Source organism: Gorilla gorilla, chromosome 20, assembly GCF_029281585.2.
Source record: "Gorilla gorilla gorilla isolate KB3781 chromosome 20, NHGRI_mGorGor1-v2.1_pri, whole genome shotgun sequence".
NCBI lineage: Eukaryota > Metazoa > Chordata > Mammalia > Primates > Hominidae > Gorilla > Gorilla gorilla.
The window spans coordinates 25274762-25294074 of record NC_073244.2 but is presented as its reverse complement, the minus strand read 5'-3'; the positions used below and the strand labels follow the sequence as shown (position 1 = coordinate 25294074).

The window sequence follows — 19313 nt, the reverse complement described above, 5'->3', positions numbered from 1 at the left end:
TTGCTGCAGGCCGGGAAATCTGATAAGCAGGCGACTGGAAACCCCCGTAAAAAGCGGCAAAAGGGTTGAGCAGAGGCGGGGACGGTTCTACGGAAGCCCAGGGCTGTGTGTGAAGCCCTGGCTGGCTCGGCTCCTTCCTTGCTGCGACGTGGCCAGGACACTGCTCACCTAAACCGCGGTCTGGGCTGAACCCTGCCCTGTGCCAAGCCAGCCACCTGCCAGCACCTATCTGCCGTTATCTAACAAGGATGCCCAGCTGCTCTGCCTTTGGGCTCTTCCGGTGTCTCCAGCAGCTCTGAACACGCCTGCAGGGCCTCCCAGCCTTCCTCACTGCGCCCTCTCTCTTCCCCTCTGGAAAACCATTCTTGCCAAAAGCTTCAGCTCAGCTAATCTTCTAACCCTTCTCCCTGCCACGAGGCCCAGGATTCTCTAACCAGCCATGGCCACTCTGGGCATCTCCAAAGCCTGACTCCACTCTGGAGCCCTGCCGGCCACGTGGGCAGAATCAGCTGTCTCCGTGTCTTCCTATGCATCCTCACCCTGTCACAGCCAAGCTCCCTGAGGGCCAGCGGCTGCTTCCTCACCTTCCCCTGGGCCTCGCACAGAATGCTCAGTGGTGCTTGGCTCAAGCCTGTCGTTTCTCAGAGGCCCTTTTGCTCACTTCCCTGTTCTTGGCTATGCTGACCGGAAGCTGGGGTTGCCAGCTAAGAGAAGTTTTATTTAGTTGCTTTTCCTGCACAAGAGGAACTAAATGCAAACATAGCAACACTTAAATTACCCAGAAGATTCTGAAAATGGGACAAGAATGTCTTTTGGTTATCCAGAAGATACTCTTCTTTAAAATCTTTTAAAAACAGCAGCCCCTTTCTCGCCTTGCTCATAACACCATATTTCAAGTTACTAACTCAGAGATGCCATGAGATCTGACTGCTCCATCTGTAACCCTCCGAGACCCACAGCTGTCAAAGGCACAGGAGGGGCTTGTGTCAGCGCAAGTAAGCCTGCCTCCGGGCTTTGGTCATTTTCTTTCTCCAGAACGTGAACCTCAGAAAAAGACCCCACACTTCCTTGCTAGCACCTCGGAGCTCTGCCTCCCAGGCTCTGCTCCATCCTCTCCAGCAGTGGAGTGACCTGTACACAGCAACATGGAGGGGAAGGGGAGCTGCTGGCACGGGACCCACCAGGACGAGAGTCCCACCACTCGGGCAAGACCATCGAACTCCCCCCTTGGAATTTGGGCACTGGGAGAACACTGTCCTGTCCCAAACACAGAACAAGCGACACAGTCCAGCTGCAGCTGATCAACATCAGGAAGGCAAGCCCAGCGCCGACGGTCAAGTGAACTTAATTGAAGCCGATGATTCAGGATCTGGCCTGAATTAGCCTCCGGACAGCTCCGATGAGCTCAGGCCAGAGCGAGCCTGCTCAGGAACCAGCGCCCCTGGATGCCCGTTACTGCCTTGGGAACATCCTCCCGTTAATGAAGATCAGCGGGTGTGCCAAGAGCTCATCTTGCAGAAAAATCGAAATAAAAACTGGGAAGGAGAATTAAGCCAACCCTACTTGCATAATAAAAAGAGCCACAGAGAATAAATCAAGGGTAAATACATTAAGGCATTCACACACCACCATCTGTTTCAAGTTAAACCAGTCACAGAGGAGGAAAAAACCCAGGTTTGTTAGCGTGATTTTATATAGCGCTTTGCTTCAACATTTCCATAATTTACACACAAATCTGAGCACAGCACTGATTAAAGACACATGCATGGTCTGATTATCTACCTGCCAGAAGTATTTCCACGTCCGTTGCAGAACCACTTCTTGCTGGTATTACAGTAAACCACGCAGGCAGGATCGTGTATTCCACAGTAACTAAAAAATCAAAACAGCGACAGTTACAGCTGGAAGCTTGCTCTCTGGTTTTCATTTGGCAAGATGTAAAATTCTTTCCTCTGACAACATTTTTAAGTTCTTCATTAAACACATACTCAACCCCAACAATCCCAGTAACCAAATCACACCAGTTAACCAGGGCTTCTCAAATCCAAGAATGCAGGGAAGGGGTTGGGTATGTGGCAGAAGCTCCGAGGGGATGAGGAGCAAAGCCACCTCCAAGGAGAGTCCTGCTTGAGGGAGGCCTCACTCCTCCAGGGCCATTCTAGTCCCCGTTCTTTGGCCTGAAATTCAGGAATCCAGCCTCAGACCCAGTGGTCATGGTGAACTCTGGGCTCCAGCAGAGGGCACTGTGCTCCCGGGGAGCTGGGCACAGACCCTGCAGCGGCAGCGCCCTGAAGCTCAGGCCCCGAAGCCCAAGCGAGGAGCCTCGGGAGAGCCTCACCCCACCACTGGCTGTGGTTTTCTGAAAATCCACATACCAAACCCAAAAATGCTAGCTCCCCAGAGCTGCACCAGGACTTATGGCCATCTCTGTGTGTTAAGAGAACACAATTACATACATGAAAACATCTGTAAATGAGAATGAGTGAAGAGCTGAGATGCAGGAAAGAACGCCTGCCCACCAAGCCTAGCGAAGAGCAGCCTCAGTCCCGGAGCGCTGGGCAGCACGCGGGCGAGGAGCTGCAGGGAGGGCCCCAAGTGGGTGCCCACAGACAGAGGCAGGGCTCAGGCCCAAACCTGCCCTGTCGCTCAGGCTGGAGTGCAGTGGTGCGATCTCAGCTCACTACAACCTCCGCCTCCCGGGTTCATGTCATTCTCCTGCCTCAGCCTCCCAAGTAGCCAGCTGGGACTACAGGCGCCCGCCACCATGCTTGGCTAATTTTTTGTATTTTTAGTGGAGACAGGGTTTCACCGTGTTAGCCAGGATGGTCTCGATCTCCTGACCTTGTGATCTGCCCACCTCGGCCTCCCAAAGTGCTGGGATTACAGGAGTGAGCCACCGTGCCTGGCCAAAACCTTCTCCCCTCTTCTAATCTACATTTCCTCACTTGTGTGTCACAAAAATACAGAAATAAGCCTCAACAAGGGACGATCCCACTCGAGACGAGAATTCTAAATTTGTCAACATGCAGGTCTATCCACTAACTACTGTCTTCACATCCAATTCTCCAGGCATGGCCAAGGCAGCGGGAGGCAGGGATGCCCCAGAACCCTGCAGCAACTGCTTTGTGAGGGTATCTCAGTTGCTCCACTCACCCTCCCACCCCAGATGCTCACCCAATGCCATGACAAATTCTTTCTATGAGTGAGTGCGCAGGTACCAGGCAATGCCCCCAGGGTCTGAGGAGGCCAAAGGAAGGAAAACTTTTCCCACCAGCTGGTGAATTCAGGGTGTCGGAGGTTGCTGAGCCCACCTCCTGACCGGTAACAGGCCTTGGCTGTGCACATGGCCTGAGCAATTTCCTTACTCCCGAGGACACCGCCACCCAGAGTCACAGTACAAGGGCGCCACCCTGTACCTGGGAGGTGAGTGTCCCAGGCCCGTGCCAGAGGCACCCACCTGTCCAGCACATGCCCAGGCCCAGCTGAGCCCAGCTCACCTGCAGGCGTGTATGGGGAGGTCCTTCGTGTAATAGGTGTCTTCTTCATCTTCCTCGAAGTTCAACTCAGCCAACAACTGGCTGGTCTTGGCTACACTGTCGTCCACAGCCCCATTCTGCAGGATGCCTTCGGGCCCAACCTGCAGCAGAACGCAGTGTCACCTGAGTGAGGCTGCAGCTTCCAGGACTCAGTGCAGAAGAACCAGCCTCGATGACCCTGGCCTCATCTCTGCTTTGAGACAGTTTCCCTTGTTCTGACTGGATTTCACTCTTCTCTAGCAAACCTACCTGGCCAAAAAAGGGCCACTGGTGGCCTCCTGCACCCCCCGGTCCCCCACACAGCTGGTCTAACCCCCGCCTAGCCACAGAGCCACGTCCATGCCCACAACCAGGATGCCTAGGAAGATGCTTCTTTCCCATGACTGAGGACCACAAGGAGCAGGGTGACTTTTACAGACTGACAGCAGTGTGCCCTGAGGACAGCTTCATGATGCCAGACCCACCACGGTGTAAGGCTCATCAAACACTACGAAGCTGCCACCCATGCGGAAGTGGAAATGTCACCGGCCACATCCACTGCCACCTCACCCTCCCCATCCCTTCAAGGCAGCCCTTTCCTGAGGATGAAGTAGAAACTGAACACTGAGATACCCTTGGCAACCCAGGCCACACCCTCACTGAAGGCGCCTCTTCTATGTTCAGCAAAGGCAGACAGCACATGGCTCTAAGTCATCAGGCCACAACTGCACAGGACACCTGCAAGGAGACCACACAGCCACTGGGGCTCCTCATGCCGCTCCCAAGTACCAGCACCTCAAATGGCCAACAGTCCCTGGCATGGCCCCCATAGGCCACCTAACCCCACCACGGGGTCAGGCAGCGGGAGCACTGCGTCATGGCAGAACACAAGGTGGCACAAAATTAAGGGCCAGGGAGGAGTGATGGGAGCTCCCCTAGGGATGGCACCAAATCTCCCACTGCCAGTCCCGGCACCCCAGGCAGCCCCTCGGCCTAATGCCCTTGCTGTGTGATGCAGCACCTGTGCGACCCTAGGGACAGGTGCTCATGGGGAGCAGCACCCCACAGAGGCCCCTCCAGCCCGCCTGGCTGGGGTGCATGGGCACGTGCTACCTGCACGCGCAGATGCACACTGGGCCCACTGCTGCCCTGCAGTGATCTGGTCACAACACAAGCTGACTTCTGGGTTAACTTCTCCCTTCACTCTCTGAAAAGTTTCAAGATAAAACATTAATTTCAAAAATATATTTGACCCTAGGAACTATCATGAAATGAGCTAAAACAGCAGTAGGGGACAGTGCCTGGCACAGAGAAGTTCCACAGCCCACTCCAGGGGACATGATGGGTGAAGGACAAGAGGGTCGTCATCTTCAGCTGGCACAGAGCTGCCACTCCAATAAAGTCCTTTGAGGCTGTCAACTTATCCCCTCACCAGGGAGGCTCTGGAGGGGCAAGGCCTCCCTGTACCCATCCCAGGCATTCACCAAGAAGCAGCTCCTTGGCAGGGCGGATCACCTGAGGTCAGGAGTTCGAGACCAGCCTGGCCAACATGGTGAAACCTCGTTTTTACTAAAAAGGCAAAAAAAAAAAAAAAAAAATTAGCCGGACGTGGTGGCACGTGCCTGTAATCTCAGCTACTTGGGAGGCTGAGACAGGAGAATCGCTTGAACCCAGGAGGCGCAGGTTGCAGTGCTGAGACCGTGCCACTGCACACTCCACCTTGTGCAACAAGAGCGAAACTCCATCTCAAAATAAAAAAAAAACAAAAACAAAAAACCAAACCCCCCCCCCCCTTACAAAAAAAAGCAGCTCCTCCCATCACCTCTGCTCTGGACACAGTATTTAAAGACGTATCCTAGAATTCCCACTTCCTAGTCATACACGAGGCCCCAGAGCTGGGGTCTCTAACTCCTTTAGTTCTGGATGTGAACCTAGCTACGACTAAAACCACATCCTGGAAGTCCATCTGAGAGCTGTACAGGGGCTTTCTGCCCAGAGACACGCTCCAGAACTCAGACCGTGCATCAGGGCAGCACAACAGTAGGTCACTTCAAGGCTAGGAATGGTGGCTCACACCTGTCATCCCAACACTTTGGGAGGATCGCTTGAGCCCGGGAGTTCTCAAGACCAGCCTGGGCAACACAGCCAAGATCCTGTCTCCACAAAAAAATACACAAACGAGCCAGGTGTGGTGGCGCACACTTGTAGTCCCAGCTAATCAGGAGGTTGAGGCCGGAGGATTGCTTGACCCCAGCAGGTCAAGGCCGCTGTGAGCTATGATGGTACCACTGAACTTTAGCCTGAGCAACAGACCAAGACCCTGCCTCTCTTAACAACACACACACACACACACACACACACACACACACACACACACACAAAAGCCTGGCCAACATGGCAAAACCCCATCTCTACTAAAAATACAAAAGATTAGCTGGGCATGGTGATGCGCACCTGTAATCCCCATGCAGAAGAATCGCTTGAACCCAGGAGGCGGAGGTTGCAGTGAGCCGAGATCACACCACTGCACTCCAGCCTGAGTCACAGAGCAAGACTCTGTCTCCAAAAAAAAAAAAAAAAGAAAGTCACTTCATTCCCACAGACGAAAACCACAGAAATTCAAAAAGTCAAAAATCCCCCCAAATGTGCCATCATAAACTCTCAGGCCACAGACATCTACTCCAACATTTGCACCACTGTCTGCATTTGCCAGCGCCCAGGCCTTGCACCTGCTGTTCCCTCAGCCTCAGGGTGAGGTCCACAGGGTGCCTCTCAGGCAGGCATCCTCTGACCCCACCTCAAGACCCCCGTGGGGCATTGTCTGTCCTGCTCCCTGCCATGAGCCCAGCACCTAGATGGAGCCTGCACCCCAGGAGGCCCTCAACATTGTTGGCTAAAGGCCAAGCTCAAAAGGCAAAGCAGCTCATTCCTGATTCTCTAATTCCAAGGCTTAAATAAAAGAGAGGGCACGAGGCCAGGCGTGGTGGCTCATACCTGTAATCCCAGCACTCTGGGAGGCCAAGGCAGGAGGATCTTGAGCCCAGGGTTCGAGAATAGCCTGGGCAAGATAGTGAGGCCCCATCTCTATTTAATTTTTTTTTTTTTTTTTTTTGAGACGGAGTTTCACTCTCGTTGCCTGCGCTGGAGTGCAATGGCGCAATCTCGGCTCACCGCAACCTCTGCCTCCCGGGTTCAAGCAATTCTCCTGCCTCAGCCTCCCAAGTAGCTGGGATTACAGGCATGCGCCACCACGCCTATTTTTAGTAGAGACAGGGTTTCTCCATGTTGGTCTGGCTGGTCTGGAACTCCCAACCTCAGGTGATCCACCCACCTCGGCCTCCCAAAATGCTGGGATTACAGGTGTGAGCCACTGCACCCAGCACCCCCCCAAATTTCTTTTAATTAAAAAAATTGCAAAAGAAAAAAAGGGGAGGGAATAGGAAGTTCACCACACCCTCAGAGTGATGACTGCCAAGAAGCTGCAGGGTCTCTGAGCCCTCTCAAGGCAGAGGGTTGCCAGGAGGTCCGGCCCCCAGACTGGAAGGATTCTGCCCTGATATTTCCTCTAACTTATTTTGAAAAATTCCAAAGCTACAGAAATCCGACCCTCACACCCCTCCAGCTGGACACTCTCCATCACATCCCCCTGCACTCCGACTCCCCTTGCTCTCACACACTTACCTTTTCCTGACCCATTTCAGAGTGGCGGGCCCCGGGGGAGGGCTTTCTCCACATCCCCACAAAACAGTTGGCTCATGAGCGCACCCAGCCTGCCACACTGTTGGCTAATACACATTCACCCATCACCCCAATGTCTTCATAACGTATTTACAGGTTTTTAAAAATCCAAGTCCCAGTTAATGACTGCACGTGATTTGTCATGTCTCTTTAGCCACCTTTAATCTGTTAGTTTGAACCACGTGAAACTGCTAGGAGTTGACCATCTTTCACATAGTCCCACCACCCGACACAGCGGTCCCCAGGCTCTCCATTCCTTTATTTTTTTGAGACAGGGTCTTGCTCTGCCACCCAGGCTGGAGTGCGGTGGTAGAATCATAGCTCACTGCATCCTCAAACTCCTGAACTTAAGAGATCCTCTTGCCTCAGCATCCCAAGTAGCTGAGACTACAGGTGTGCACAACGCCTAGAAAGTTTTTTAATTTTTCAATATGTTGCCTAGGCTCACATTCGTTCTTCCCAAAGAGAAAGTGCCTCTCGCCTCCCCTCTCACCAATGGCACCTGTGTGGACCGGCAGACCCTTGTTCCAGCCAGGTGTGCTAGAGTCCGCGTGAGGTTCATTTCAACGGGCCGAGTGTGCAAGGCATCCCCAGCTCACCTCAGGCCGCCCCTGCCTTCCCAGCCCGGGGATCAGCCACTCTCCCAGGAGCCCACAGCCTGAGATGAAATCCACTCCACACCTTCAGCAAGAAGCTGAAGTGTGACAATGAGGGGTTCAGTCCAGAAGGTGCACACCTCACAGGACAACAACCCAGGCAAGACTGCAGCTTGGCGGGATGAAAAGCAGCGGGAGAGGCCGCTCGGAAAGCAGGGCCCAGAGACAGCCATCATCTCAACAGCGGACCTCCAGGATCCCAGGAAAGAATCTGCTGTGGAGAGAGGCCAACTGTCCCTACATATCGGACAATCGTGAAAAGCCATTGTTGACGCTGCTTGTGTGATAACGGCGCTGCAGCTATTCAGGATAGGCGCCCTTTTCTGCTTCTAGAAATGCATACTACATACTGCAGGTCAAAATGGCTGAGTATCGCCAATTCACAGGGCTCCACCTCAGACACAAAGGTGAAAGGACACAAAAGACTTGCTTTAAAAACACACACCAGTGAGGAAAAAAAAAGAAAACAGGGAGAAGAAAACCTTCACAACTGTCTCATCAGGGAGATGGAGGCACAGGGCTCACCAGCTCTTGTATGTTAGAGAATTCATCATAGACGTTTCTACAGGGAGGATGCAGCAGGGCTGCAAGCTATGCACATGGATCCCCGTACTGAAAAAGAGGTGAGGACGGTGCAGGCAGCGCAGCTCTGACCAAACACCTCTGCCTGGGATCTGCAGCCCCCTCTCCCAGGGCCGCCAGGAGCCTGCACTCACTCTGCAAGGAGCTGATGCTTCAGGAAGATGCCATGCTCACTGTCGCAAGGGCTCTCCAGAGCCCAACGAGCCACCCTTACATATCTAGACACCATCCTGGCAAAGTCCCACGGGACCTGAGAAGCCCGGCTGGGTTACCCGGCTCCTAAGCTGCTATTCGACCAATACAGAAAAAGGCACAAGGACCTGCTGCCAGCCACCGGACTCCAGGACCCAGCAGCCCTCCATGTATCAGAGAAAGCAGAACTTTGCTCTCATAGGTATGTGCTCCAGCAAGGAGAGTTCAAGGCCATGAACCCTCTGGAGCCCCGAACAGCACTGGTGCCAGGGCCCAGACCCACTCCTCCCACCAGCCCCTCCAGCCAAGCCCCTCGGCTCTGAATGCCACAGAGCATAGCTGGGTGTCACGGCCCTTCTCTGCCAAGCTAGACTATCCCGACCACCATGAAAGCACTCTCACCACCATGACAAGCACAAACTGCCCCTCAGTTGTGAGCTGCTGCCCAGCATGTGCCCTTTAGCTTCCTTGCAGACGCTCTGGGGAGGCCTCTCCCTCTCACAAGGCCCTCAGGACGGTGCCTCCCCAGCGGAGAGAGCCCCGGCTCAGCCTGGGGAATTATGGACCCTGATGAGACCACAGGCAGGAGCTGGAGCTGCTTTTTAAGTCTGTGGCTCCTTGTGAGGACTGGGAGGGGGCAGCCGGTACCCTGGCAGTTCCCACAGGCACACACACTTACACACTTACTCATGCATACACACATGTACACACACAGCCCTGACCCCGGTGTCCTCCGTCTCCACTGCCCCGTGGCCCCTCCATCCGTTCGGGGTCCAACCTGGGCCACACTGCCCAACCTCCAACACCACAGCCCCTCCCCTAACCCCCGCCACTGCCATCTCAGAGCCCTCCTCCTAGCCTTGGTCAAGGCACCCCAGCAGCTCCTAAAGGCTCCAGGACACAGCCCGGCCCCTGCCCTGGCCCCACTGGCCCCACATCCACCCTCCCTCCTTCTAGGCAAAGTGCTGTGCCCACCCCTCTGCCTGGCAGGTACAGCTTCTGAACAACTCCAGAGGCGCCATTCCCACAGGCTTTCCCTTAGCAGGGGAGCCCACTCCTACTCCTGGGGCCCTCACAGCACCCTGGCCAGGCAGCATGTGCTGTCTTCTAACAGTGCAACCGCGGGGGTCAAAGGCTTCACTCTCCCTCTGCTGGCCTCACTGCCCTCAGTCCCACAAGCACAGCAAGGCCAGGAAGTAAGAAAACAGCAGGGGATGGCTGAAGTCCAGGGCCAGGCTGAAGAGGTTGCCCGGCAGCTCGCAGAGGGTGCAAAAGTTAACAGACACAGGGCTCAAAGGCGGGGGAGCATGGGGCCAGGGCTTGGCCATGTTTCTGACCTCCCCAGGGCAGGGCTCAGTCTGAGGCGGTGGACACACCTCCCTAACCGGTGACCTTGGGCATGAGCACAGGGTCTGACAAGGGGTGGTGGGGAGGGAGCGGAAAGGAGCGAAAGAGAAATCAGAGAAATCAGAGACAGCAAGGCACTGCTGTCGTGGCTGCCCAATTCCGTAAATTTACTAAAACAGCACTAAGTTCTATACTTAAAGGGGCCAGGTGTGGTGGCTCATGCCTGTAATCTCAGCACCTTGGAAGGCCAAGGTGGGCAGATCACCTGAGGTCAGGAGCTCCAGACCAGCCTGGCCAACATGGTGAAACCCCGTCTCTACTAAAAATACAAAAAAATTAGTTGGGCATGGTGGTGTGCACCTGTAATCCCAGCTACTCGGGAGGCTGAGGCAGGAAAATCGCTTAAACCCGGGAGGCAGAGGTTGTAGTGAGCCAAGATCGCGCCACTGCACTCCAGCCTGGGCGACAGTGCGAGACTCCGTCTAAAAAGAAAAGAAGGGGGTTCCCTGGTAGGTCATCAGACTTCAATCAAGCAATGAGAGAAATGTGGTGGTAGCTGATGGTGGTAAGCTTTTGTGGTGGTGGTAGCTAGGCTGAGAGGGAACTCTTTTTTTAGTTAGTCCTGGTATAGTATTAGTCATAACCCCCCACCCCGTCATCCTGAATCCGGGTAATTAATTGTGATAAAAACAGAAATTGTTTCGTGTATTCACCACTAACTGTAAAGTGTCAGCTCAGGTCACTTTCACATAATCACTGGGAAACTCCTAACAATTTGAAAACACACTCAGTAAGTCTACTAAGGGGTAAGTGCTGACCAAACACTTGCCAACACTCCTCCAGGTAAACGGCATCTTATCTCCAATGTTCTGGCACCCTAAAACCACACCTGGGCTACCAGAGGATTCAAAAAGCCAAAATGAAGTCATGAGCATTTTTTTTTTTTTAAGATGGAGTTTTGCTCTTGTTGCCCAGGCTGGAGTGCAATGGCACAATCTCAGCTCACCGCAACCTCCACCTCCCGGGTTCAAGCGATTCTCCTGCCTCAGCCTCCCAAGTAACTGAGATTACAGGCATGTGCCACCACACCCAGCTAATTTTGTATTTTTAGTAGAGACGGGATTTCTCCATGTTGGTCAAGCTAGTCTGGAACTCCTGACCTCCGGTGATTCACCTGCCTCGGCCTCTCAAAGTGTTGAGATTACAGGCGTGAGCCACCAAGCCCGGCCTGGATTTTCTTCTTTTTATTAAGACAAGGTCTCACTCTGTCACCCAGGCTGGAGTGCGGTGGTGCGATCATGGATCACTGCAACCTCTGCCTCCCAGGCTCAAGCGATTCTCCCACCTCAGCCTCCTGAGTAGCTGAGGCCACAGGCGCGGGCGCCACCAGGACCAGTTAATTTTTCTTTTTTTTTCTTTTTTTTTTTGTACAGATAGGGTTTCACCATTTTGCCCAGGCTGGTCTCAAACTCCTGAGCTCAAATGATCTGCCTGCCTCAGCCTCCCAAAGTACTGGGATTACAGGCATGGGCCATCGTGCCCAGCTACATGTGCAAATTTTAAACTCACCACTTTTAGGAACCCAAGACTGTATGGAACTCACCCCGCCTTGGTCATGATCTCAGGGCTCAGCAGAAGATGGTGTGTTCACCTGGACAGTCAAGGATAGGTCAGGACAATGGCTTTGAAGACAAAGTAGCAACTTTCTATCCTGAGTATTTTACCACTTCAAAAGGAAAAGTGAGCCCAGGTTTACACACTCAGAGAAGTGGAGGCAATACAGAGAAGTCTGGCAGTAGGAGAGTGAGGGCTGGACGACAGGTCGGCTAGGAGCTTTAGCTAGTTGTCCCCTACGATCCAGAAAGACAGCATGTTTTTCCTAGGGAAACAACTCATGCACTCAGAGTAAAATCCCAGTACGAGATGACTATTCAGCTGTGACTCCCACAGGCTACCAGGAGTGGAGAGGGAACAGGCAGTGCAGACCTGACCTGAGGATGAAGGAACAAAGTGGGACCAGTACAAAGCAGCATCTATCTACGAGGTCACCCAGAGCACCTGCACAAAAACATGTGTGTTGCTGACTAAAAGGTCTGTACCTACCCACAGACCTCATACTTTCAGGTGAGCTAAGAAAAGCAACTCAAACCAATAGGCACACATTTTTCCCACTGAATGTACACACTGCTTTGTTTACCCATTCATCTGCTGATGGCCACTGGGGCTGCTTCTGGTTTGGGGTTCTCATGAAGAGATGCTGTCAGCATTTGGCGCAGCCCTACGTACACACACCTTCATCTCTGCTAGGTCACAGGTAGGTGTATGGCATGAGAGTTCCAGGCAGCACTTTCGCCAGGCTCAATGGCTCACTCTGTAATCCCAACACTTGGGAGGCCTGAGGTGAGAGGATCTCTTGAGCCCAGGAGTTCAAGACCAGCCTGGGTAACATGGCAAAACCCCATTTCTACAAAAAAAGAAAAATCAGCCAGATGTGGTGGCACACACCTGTAGTCCCAGCTACTTGGGAGGCTGAGGTGGAAGGATCGCTTGAGCCCAGGAGGTCGAGGCTGCAGTGACCCATGATCACGCCACTGCACTACAGCCTGGGTGACAGAATGAGACTTTGCCTTAAAACAAAAACAAAAAACCCAAGTAGCACTTTCAGCCTTTTAAAAAAAGTATGCCAGGCTGGGCGCAGTGGCTCACAGCTGTAATCCCAGCACTTTAGGAGGTAGAGGAGGGCGGAACACGAGGTCAGGAGATCAAGACCATCCTGACTAACATGGTGAAACCCTGACTCTATAAAAATACAAAAAATTAGCCGGGCATGGTAGCACACACCTGTAGTCCCAGCTACTCGAGAGGCTAAGGCAGGAGAATCGCTTGAACCCAGGAGGTGGAGGTTGCAGTGAGCCAAGACTGCGCCACTGCACTACAGCCTAGGCAACAGAGCGAGACTCCGTCTCCAAAAAAAAAAAAAAAATGGGTGGATAGTGGTATCTCCCTGACTTTTCTTTCCAGTTTCATTGAGGCATAACTGACATACCATAAGCTGCAAATGTTTAGTGTGCCATTTTAGAAACTGACATACATCAATGTACTTAAACACCCATAAAACTATCACTACAATCACAATAATAAAAACATCCATCACCCCCAAGTTTCCTGTGCCCTTTGTCACCTGCCTCCCCTTTCCCACCTTTCTGTCCAGCCACCACTGGTCTGCTTTCTATTGCTGTAGGCTAGCTGGCAATTTCTAGAATTTTTTTATGAATTAAATCGTATGATGAATGACACATACAAAAAAGTAATTATTATGAGACACACCCATGTTGTTGCAGGTATCAATAGTTTGTTCCTTCTTAATACTGAGCAGTATTTCCAACTCTTAAGAGTTTCACTCTAGTTCCCGTTTGGAGGATGCAGGGCAGAAGCTGCAGTCAAGAGGAAATATTCCAACCAGGCAGACCAAAAGGCTTGTAACACCAGCTATTATGCAAAGGACTTCTGAAATTACCTTCACTGTCCTGGGAGCAGGAGAAGTGGCAGCAGAGAAGAGCCCAGGAAACGGTCAGATGCTCGAAAACTGTCCCTGTATCTTAAGGACACTTGGCAATACTGTGTCAGCGCTTTTCATCCCAGGATCTCAAGGGCTTTGATAAATATCAGTTTCATTTCATAAACAAGAAAAGGAGTGTTATCTGAACCAGCTCTGAGTGCAGGGAGTCACCCCGCTGCCACTTTCCCATCCCGGTGGGGACACACTGTCTTTCAACACACATTAAGGGAAAACCAACTGCGCAAAACCAGTTCAGGTAGGGTTGGTATGGAAAGTGGCTACACACTGGAAAACAGTCTCGCAGTTGCTGAAACCATTAAACCCAGAGTTATTACGCAGCCCAGCACGTCTATAAACACATCCACGCAGAAACCCGTACACTCATGGCCACAGCAGTGCTATTCACAAAAGCCAAGAGGTGGAAACAACCCAAATGTCCATCAACAGATGACGAGATAAACAAAACATGGTCCATCCATCTGGACCATTCCACCGATGGAACATTACTCAGCCTTAAAAAGGAATGAAATGCTGGCCAGGCGCGGTGGCTCACGCTTGGAATCCCAGCACTTTGGGAGGCCGAGGCGAGTGGACCACAAGGTCAGGAGATCGAGACCATCTCGCCAACATGGTGAAACCCCGTCTCTACTAAAAATACAAAAATTAGCCGGGCATGGTGGTGTGCACCTGTAATCCCAGCTACTGGGGAGGCTGAGGCAGGAGAATCGCTTGAACCTGGGAGGCACAGGTTGCAGTGAGCCAAGATCGCGGCCACTGCACTCCAGCCTGGGCAACAGAGCGAGACTCTGTCTCAAAAAAAAAAGGAATGAAATGATGACACATACCACAGCGTGGATGAACCTCGATCAGGTTCATTTTCCTGAATGCTCGGCCAGGGAACAGCTACGAAGCTCACCTTGTAGCTACTTCTCACACATCACGCAGAGTGAAAGGAGCCAGACACAAAACACCATATATGATATGATTCTGTTCATGTGAAATGCCCAGAACAGGCACATCTTGAGACAGAAAGCAGGTGAGTGGTTGCCAGGGGCTGTGGAGGTAGGACGGATGGGCTAAGGGGTGCAGGGTTTATTTCTGGGGTGACAAAAATGTTCTAAAGTTTACTGTGGTAATGGCTGCACAACTCTGAATATACTAAATAAAAGCCGCCGAACTGTACACTTTAAATGGGTAAATTGTATGTTGTGGCAAGTGAATTCTATTTCAATAAAGCCGCTAAGCAAAAGTGACTGCAGGGCACTTGACAGCTGATAGCCACTTCCCCAGTAAAATAAAAATTAAAAAAGCAGAATGAGAGTTTCCAGGAGCCCCCAACTTAACAGCTGGTTACACGGCCAACTCCTGAGGACAAACAGGGAAAGTCTTCCCAAATATCTTAGCAGACACTGCCTTCAATCCACACAAGAGATGACTTTCTTCCGCTTTCCCTTGAATGATATTCATAGACTTCCTTGCCCCCAAATTCCGGTCTTCCCCTTGTGATGCAAAGGGGTGCCACTCCCATTCCCCACAAACAAATCCAAATTACAGGTAACAGATGCGTGGGGCATCTGGGTCAATTAAAAGTAGCACAGGACAAACCCTCTGATGCCGTCAGAACTCTAGTGAGCTCAACTGCAATGTTTACCTCCAGGGGAGCGTTTTAATGCTCTCCTTTTGTACAGCCCAGTGTGTTCAGGTGCAGGAAAAAAAATCAATTGTTTCAACTGAAAGAGAAGGACATGCCCCACAATTAATCCCAAACGGAATTGCCAGAAACAAAAGCAGAACTAAAGGCTGCCCCAGGTTTGCTGTTTTATGCTGGCTACAGTTAAAAGGATTCACAAGAAAATGATTACCTTTCACACCCAGCCAACCCCCCCATCCGCGCTGTCACGCTCATGGCTCACTGCTCCACAGAGATCTTTACCGAGTCTCCCCGACAGGCTGGACGTCAGATTACAGACAGCCTATACAGTCGACTCACACATGGATCTAGGTTTCCTTTATGTTTAAAAGGAATAAAAATCTAACTGCCACCCCCATTTCACAGCTACGGAAGCAGAAAGGTCTACAGGGCATGAAAACTACAAGGAGGTGGGGCCTCCGCAGCTCAGGCTCCCTTCTTCAGAACTCTCCTCTCTGCCTCCCTCCCTTCACAAAATGTAAACAAAACTGAAAAAAACACCCATACGTGCACACCTGTTCTCCTCACACCCCACCTTCTATTTTAAGGAATATGGGGTTAGAATGAGTCAAATGTTTTTTGCTTCCATTAGGGGCTAAAAGAAAGCCCAAGTGGGTGGTCTACCCACGAGAGTGACTCAATCGACTACCACGTAAGCCCCCCATGCAAGGACAGGGTCTGAGCTCACTCTGGATGAGCAAGGAGTGGTTCCCCCAGTTCTGAAACACCAGCATATGCCAAGGGACACCTGTGCCAAGGTGAGCCTCGGAGCTTCTTCCTGTCGGAGCATTCAGGAAAATAAACCTGAGCGAGAGGTCAGGCACAAAGCAAGCCTAAGGTGAAAGCAACCTGAAATCCAGAGGGTGATGAGGACATTCCCCAGGACCCCGGTGCAACACGCGCCCCCCCCAGCCCCTCTCCCACCCCAGGCAAGCAGCACCCAGGACCAGGAAATGCATGCCCGATACTTCTCCCAATCCAAGCCCCCATTTAAAATACCTAAGTAACCTTCTCTAAACATCCACATCATTAAAAATAAGTTTCCAACGTGGCAGACTCGTTTATGTAAAGCCATGATTGCTGTCTTATTGGAAGAACAAAACTCAAACCCAACTTTTCCAAGGCAAGAGTTGTGGAGTTATGTAACAGGTCGGTTTCAGCAACAGGCGATGCAAGAAAAAACAAAATACAACCTGCTTCCTGAATGATCTTAATAGCCAGCCAATATGTGCTCCTCCATGGGAGGCAAAAATTCTTCTCTGCCTCAACCCTCCGCTGGCCAGCGCCCCTATGCATGGGGAAAGTCGAACCTACGCTCCGTGACTGTGAAAGGGGGGGTGCCCAGATGGCTGCGACCACAGATGGGAGGTGGGACAGGCGGCCAGACCCACCAATGGGGAGACCGGGCGGGACCCCCGGACCAGCCAGAGACAGGATTAGGGCAGGTCACCCTGGATACTCCCGGAAAGGGACTGAGGGAAGTCACTCAATCTCCGGCCTGAGCAAGACCCGGCCCAGGTCGTAGGGAGAACTCGAGGCAGAATACCGAGACCTGCGAAAGAGGGACCAGGGCAGGTCACCCTAGCCCGGATGGAATGGAAGAACTCAGATAAGTCAGGGGGCAGGTTACTCCAGGCCAGACTGGTTGTGGGACACAAGGCAGGTCAGCCCGGGACCAGGCGGGGGAGCAAATCCAGCTGGGGTAAAGGAACAGGGTCAGGTTAGCTCGGACCCGAACGAAGTGGAGGACTCGAGGCAAGTCTGCCCGGCCCAGGAGTTGGGGGCCGAAGGAACTCAGCCAGGTCGCGGCCGGAGCGGGGGACCCGGGGCAGATCAGGCCAGGCCCGGGCAGATTGCAGGACCTGGGGCAGGTAAGCTCAGGCCGAGCCAGAGTAGGGGACCCGGGGCAGGTCGCCCCAGGCCCGGCCGCGATGGGGGACTCCGGGCAAACACAGGCCGGGCCCGAGGCGAGTTCGGGGCAGGTCTCAGGCGCCGAGGCCGGGCCCGGGCTTCCGGCGCCGCCATGTGCCGCTCACCTGCGCGTCGAGCTGTCCCGCCGCAGCGCCCGCGCCCGCGCCGCCCGGGCCGCCCGCGCCGCCACCGCCCGGGCCGCCGGGGCCGCCGGGGGGCGTCTGCGTCTGGCTAGGAAGAGTAAAGTCGGTGAACTCGAACTCGGAGCCCTGTGTGTCGGCGCCAAGCAGCTCGGCCTCCTCCGTGTCCAGGAAAGTGAGAGTCTGCGAGCTGGGCCCGTACGCCTCCACGCTCATGGTGCCGCCGGGTAGGGACCTCGGGCCGGTTCCGCGCTGCACTCGAGCCCGCCGCCGCGCTGAGGCCTAGGCCGCAGGCCTCGGGTCGCTGCCGCTGTCGCCCCCGCGCGCCCGGAAACGACCAAACCGCCCGCCCCGGCGCCAGCCGGACCGAGAGGTAACAGTGCCGAGCCGCCGCCGCTGCCGCCGAGCCCCTCCGCGCCTCAGCTCCCCTCGAAGCCACCAGCCGCTCGCAGCCTAGAGCAGGAACTGCCGCCACCGCCGCCGTCGCCGTGCGCGTGCGCGAGCCCGACGCCGGCGGAAGCGCGCGCGCTCTTCGCGGACGCCTGGTGCCCAGCAGGAAGACGGGACGCGCACCGCGCACGCGCAGGGAGTAGGGCTTTCAACCGCCGTTGCGGCGGCAGCTCGAGGACTTGGTCCCGCCCCAACTGCTAATCGGGGACGCCCGGGCGGCTGGCGGTGTGGACTTGGTGGGCTGCACCTGTGGTCGCTGCGACAGTGTTTCGGTTTAATTGAGCGCTAGCCGAATACCCTACGTAGGTGGTCTCGGAACGCCCAACTGGAGAGACTGGGCAGGGACGGTGCGCTCCCACTCCTGGCAAAAGCTGCTTGGAACTCAGTTTCCCCATCTGTAAAATGGAGGGTGCCTCGCACATAGTAGATGCTCCCTGGGCATTGGTTTAAAAAGGGAGTGGGGCTCGGCGCGGTGGTCACACCTGTAATCCCAACGCTTGGAGGCTGAGGCGGGAGAACTGCTTGAACTCAGGAGTTCGAGACCAGCCTGGGAGACAGAATGAGACTCCATCTCTACAAAAAATACAAAAATTAGGCCGAGCGCGGTGGCTCACGCCTGTAATCCCAGCACTTTGGGAGGCCGAGGTGGGTGGATCATGAAGTCAGGAGATCGAGACCATCCTGGCTAACATGGTGAAACCCCGTCTCCACTAAAAATACAAAAAATTAGCCAGGCGTGGTGGCACAAGCCTGTAGTCCCAGCTACTCGGGAGGCTGAGGCAGGAGAATCGCTTGAACCCAGGAGGCGGAGGTTGCAGTGAGCCAAGATTGTGCCACTGCACACCGGCCTGGGCAATAGAGTGAGACTCTGTCTCAAAAAAAAAAAAAAATTAGCTAAGTGTTGTCGTTCGCACCTGTAGTCCCAGCTACTAGGGAGGCTGAGGTGGGAGGATCGCTTGACCCTGGGAAGTTGAGGCTGCAGTAAGCCGAGATTGCACCACTGCACTCCAGCCTGGGTGACAGAGCGAGACCCTGTCTCAAAAATAAGTAAAAATAAATGAATGGGGATAGTCTTACATACTGGGCCTGGCACTTGGAAATGATGGTTGCTGCTGTTCCTGATGCCTCTGCCGCTGTTATTATACCATTACTATTTTTGCTATGTTTATTATTTAGTGGACGTATACAGCAAAACAACTGGAAGCACATGGTCTATGGTGGACTCTAGACCTGACCACTTACCAGCTGTGTGAAATTATACAAGTGACTTAACCTCTCTGAGCCTAGGGTTTTTGTTGCCATTAAGGTGGCATAGGAAGCCTGGGCAAGGTGTCTCTTTCCTGAAATCCCAGCACTTTAGGAGGTAGAGGCAAGAGAATCACTTGAGCTCAGGAGTTTGAGGCTGCAGTGAGCTATGATTGTGCCACTGCACTCCAGCCTGGGTGACAGAGATCCTATGTGTGTGTGTGTGTATTAATATATATTTATTTATGTTAATATAAATAGAGTGACTAGTAGCTCATTTATTCCTCT

At 53.3% G+C, this 19313-nt stretch overlaps 1 protein-coding gene across 2 annotated transcripts in view; it reads right to left on the bottom strand.

Annotated features, from left to right (window-relative positions):
• The window catches only part of UPF1 (UPF1 RNA helicase and ATPase), a 36426-nt gene extending 18607 nt beyond the window's left edge, over positions 1-17819 (bottom strand). The window contains exons 1-3 of one of the 2 annotated variants that reach the window (XM_031004249.3): positions 17316-17819; positions 3498-3637; positions 1783-1872 (exon numbers count right to left, since the gene is read on the bottom strand). In XM_031004249.3, the coding sequence (XP_030860109.1) occupies positions 1783-1872; positions 3498-3637; positions 17316-17546 (461 nt within the window). In that variant the 5' untranslated portion in view covers positions 17547-17819. The remainder of the gene's footprint in view (positions 1-1782; positions 1873-3497; positions 3638-17315) is intronic. The other variant, XM_031004250.3, reaches the window with a different exon arrangement.
• Positions 17820-19313: the final 1494 nt, after the last annotated feature.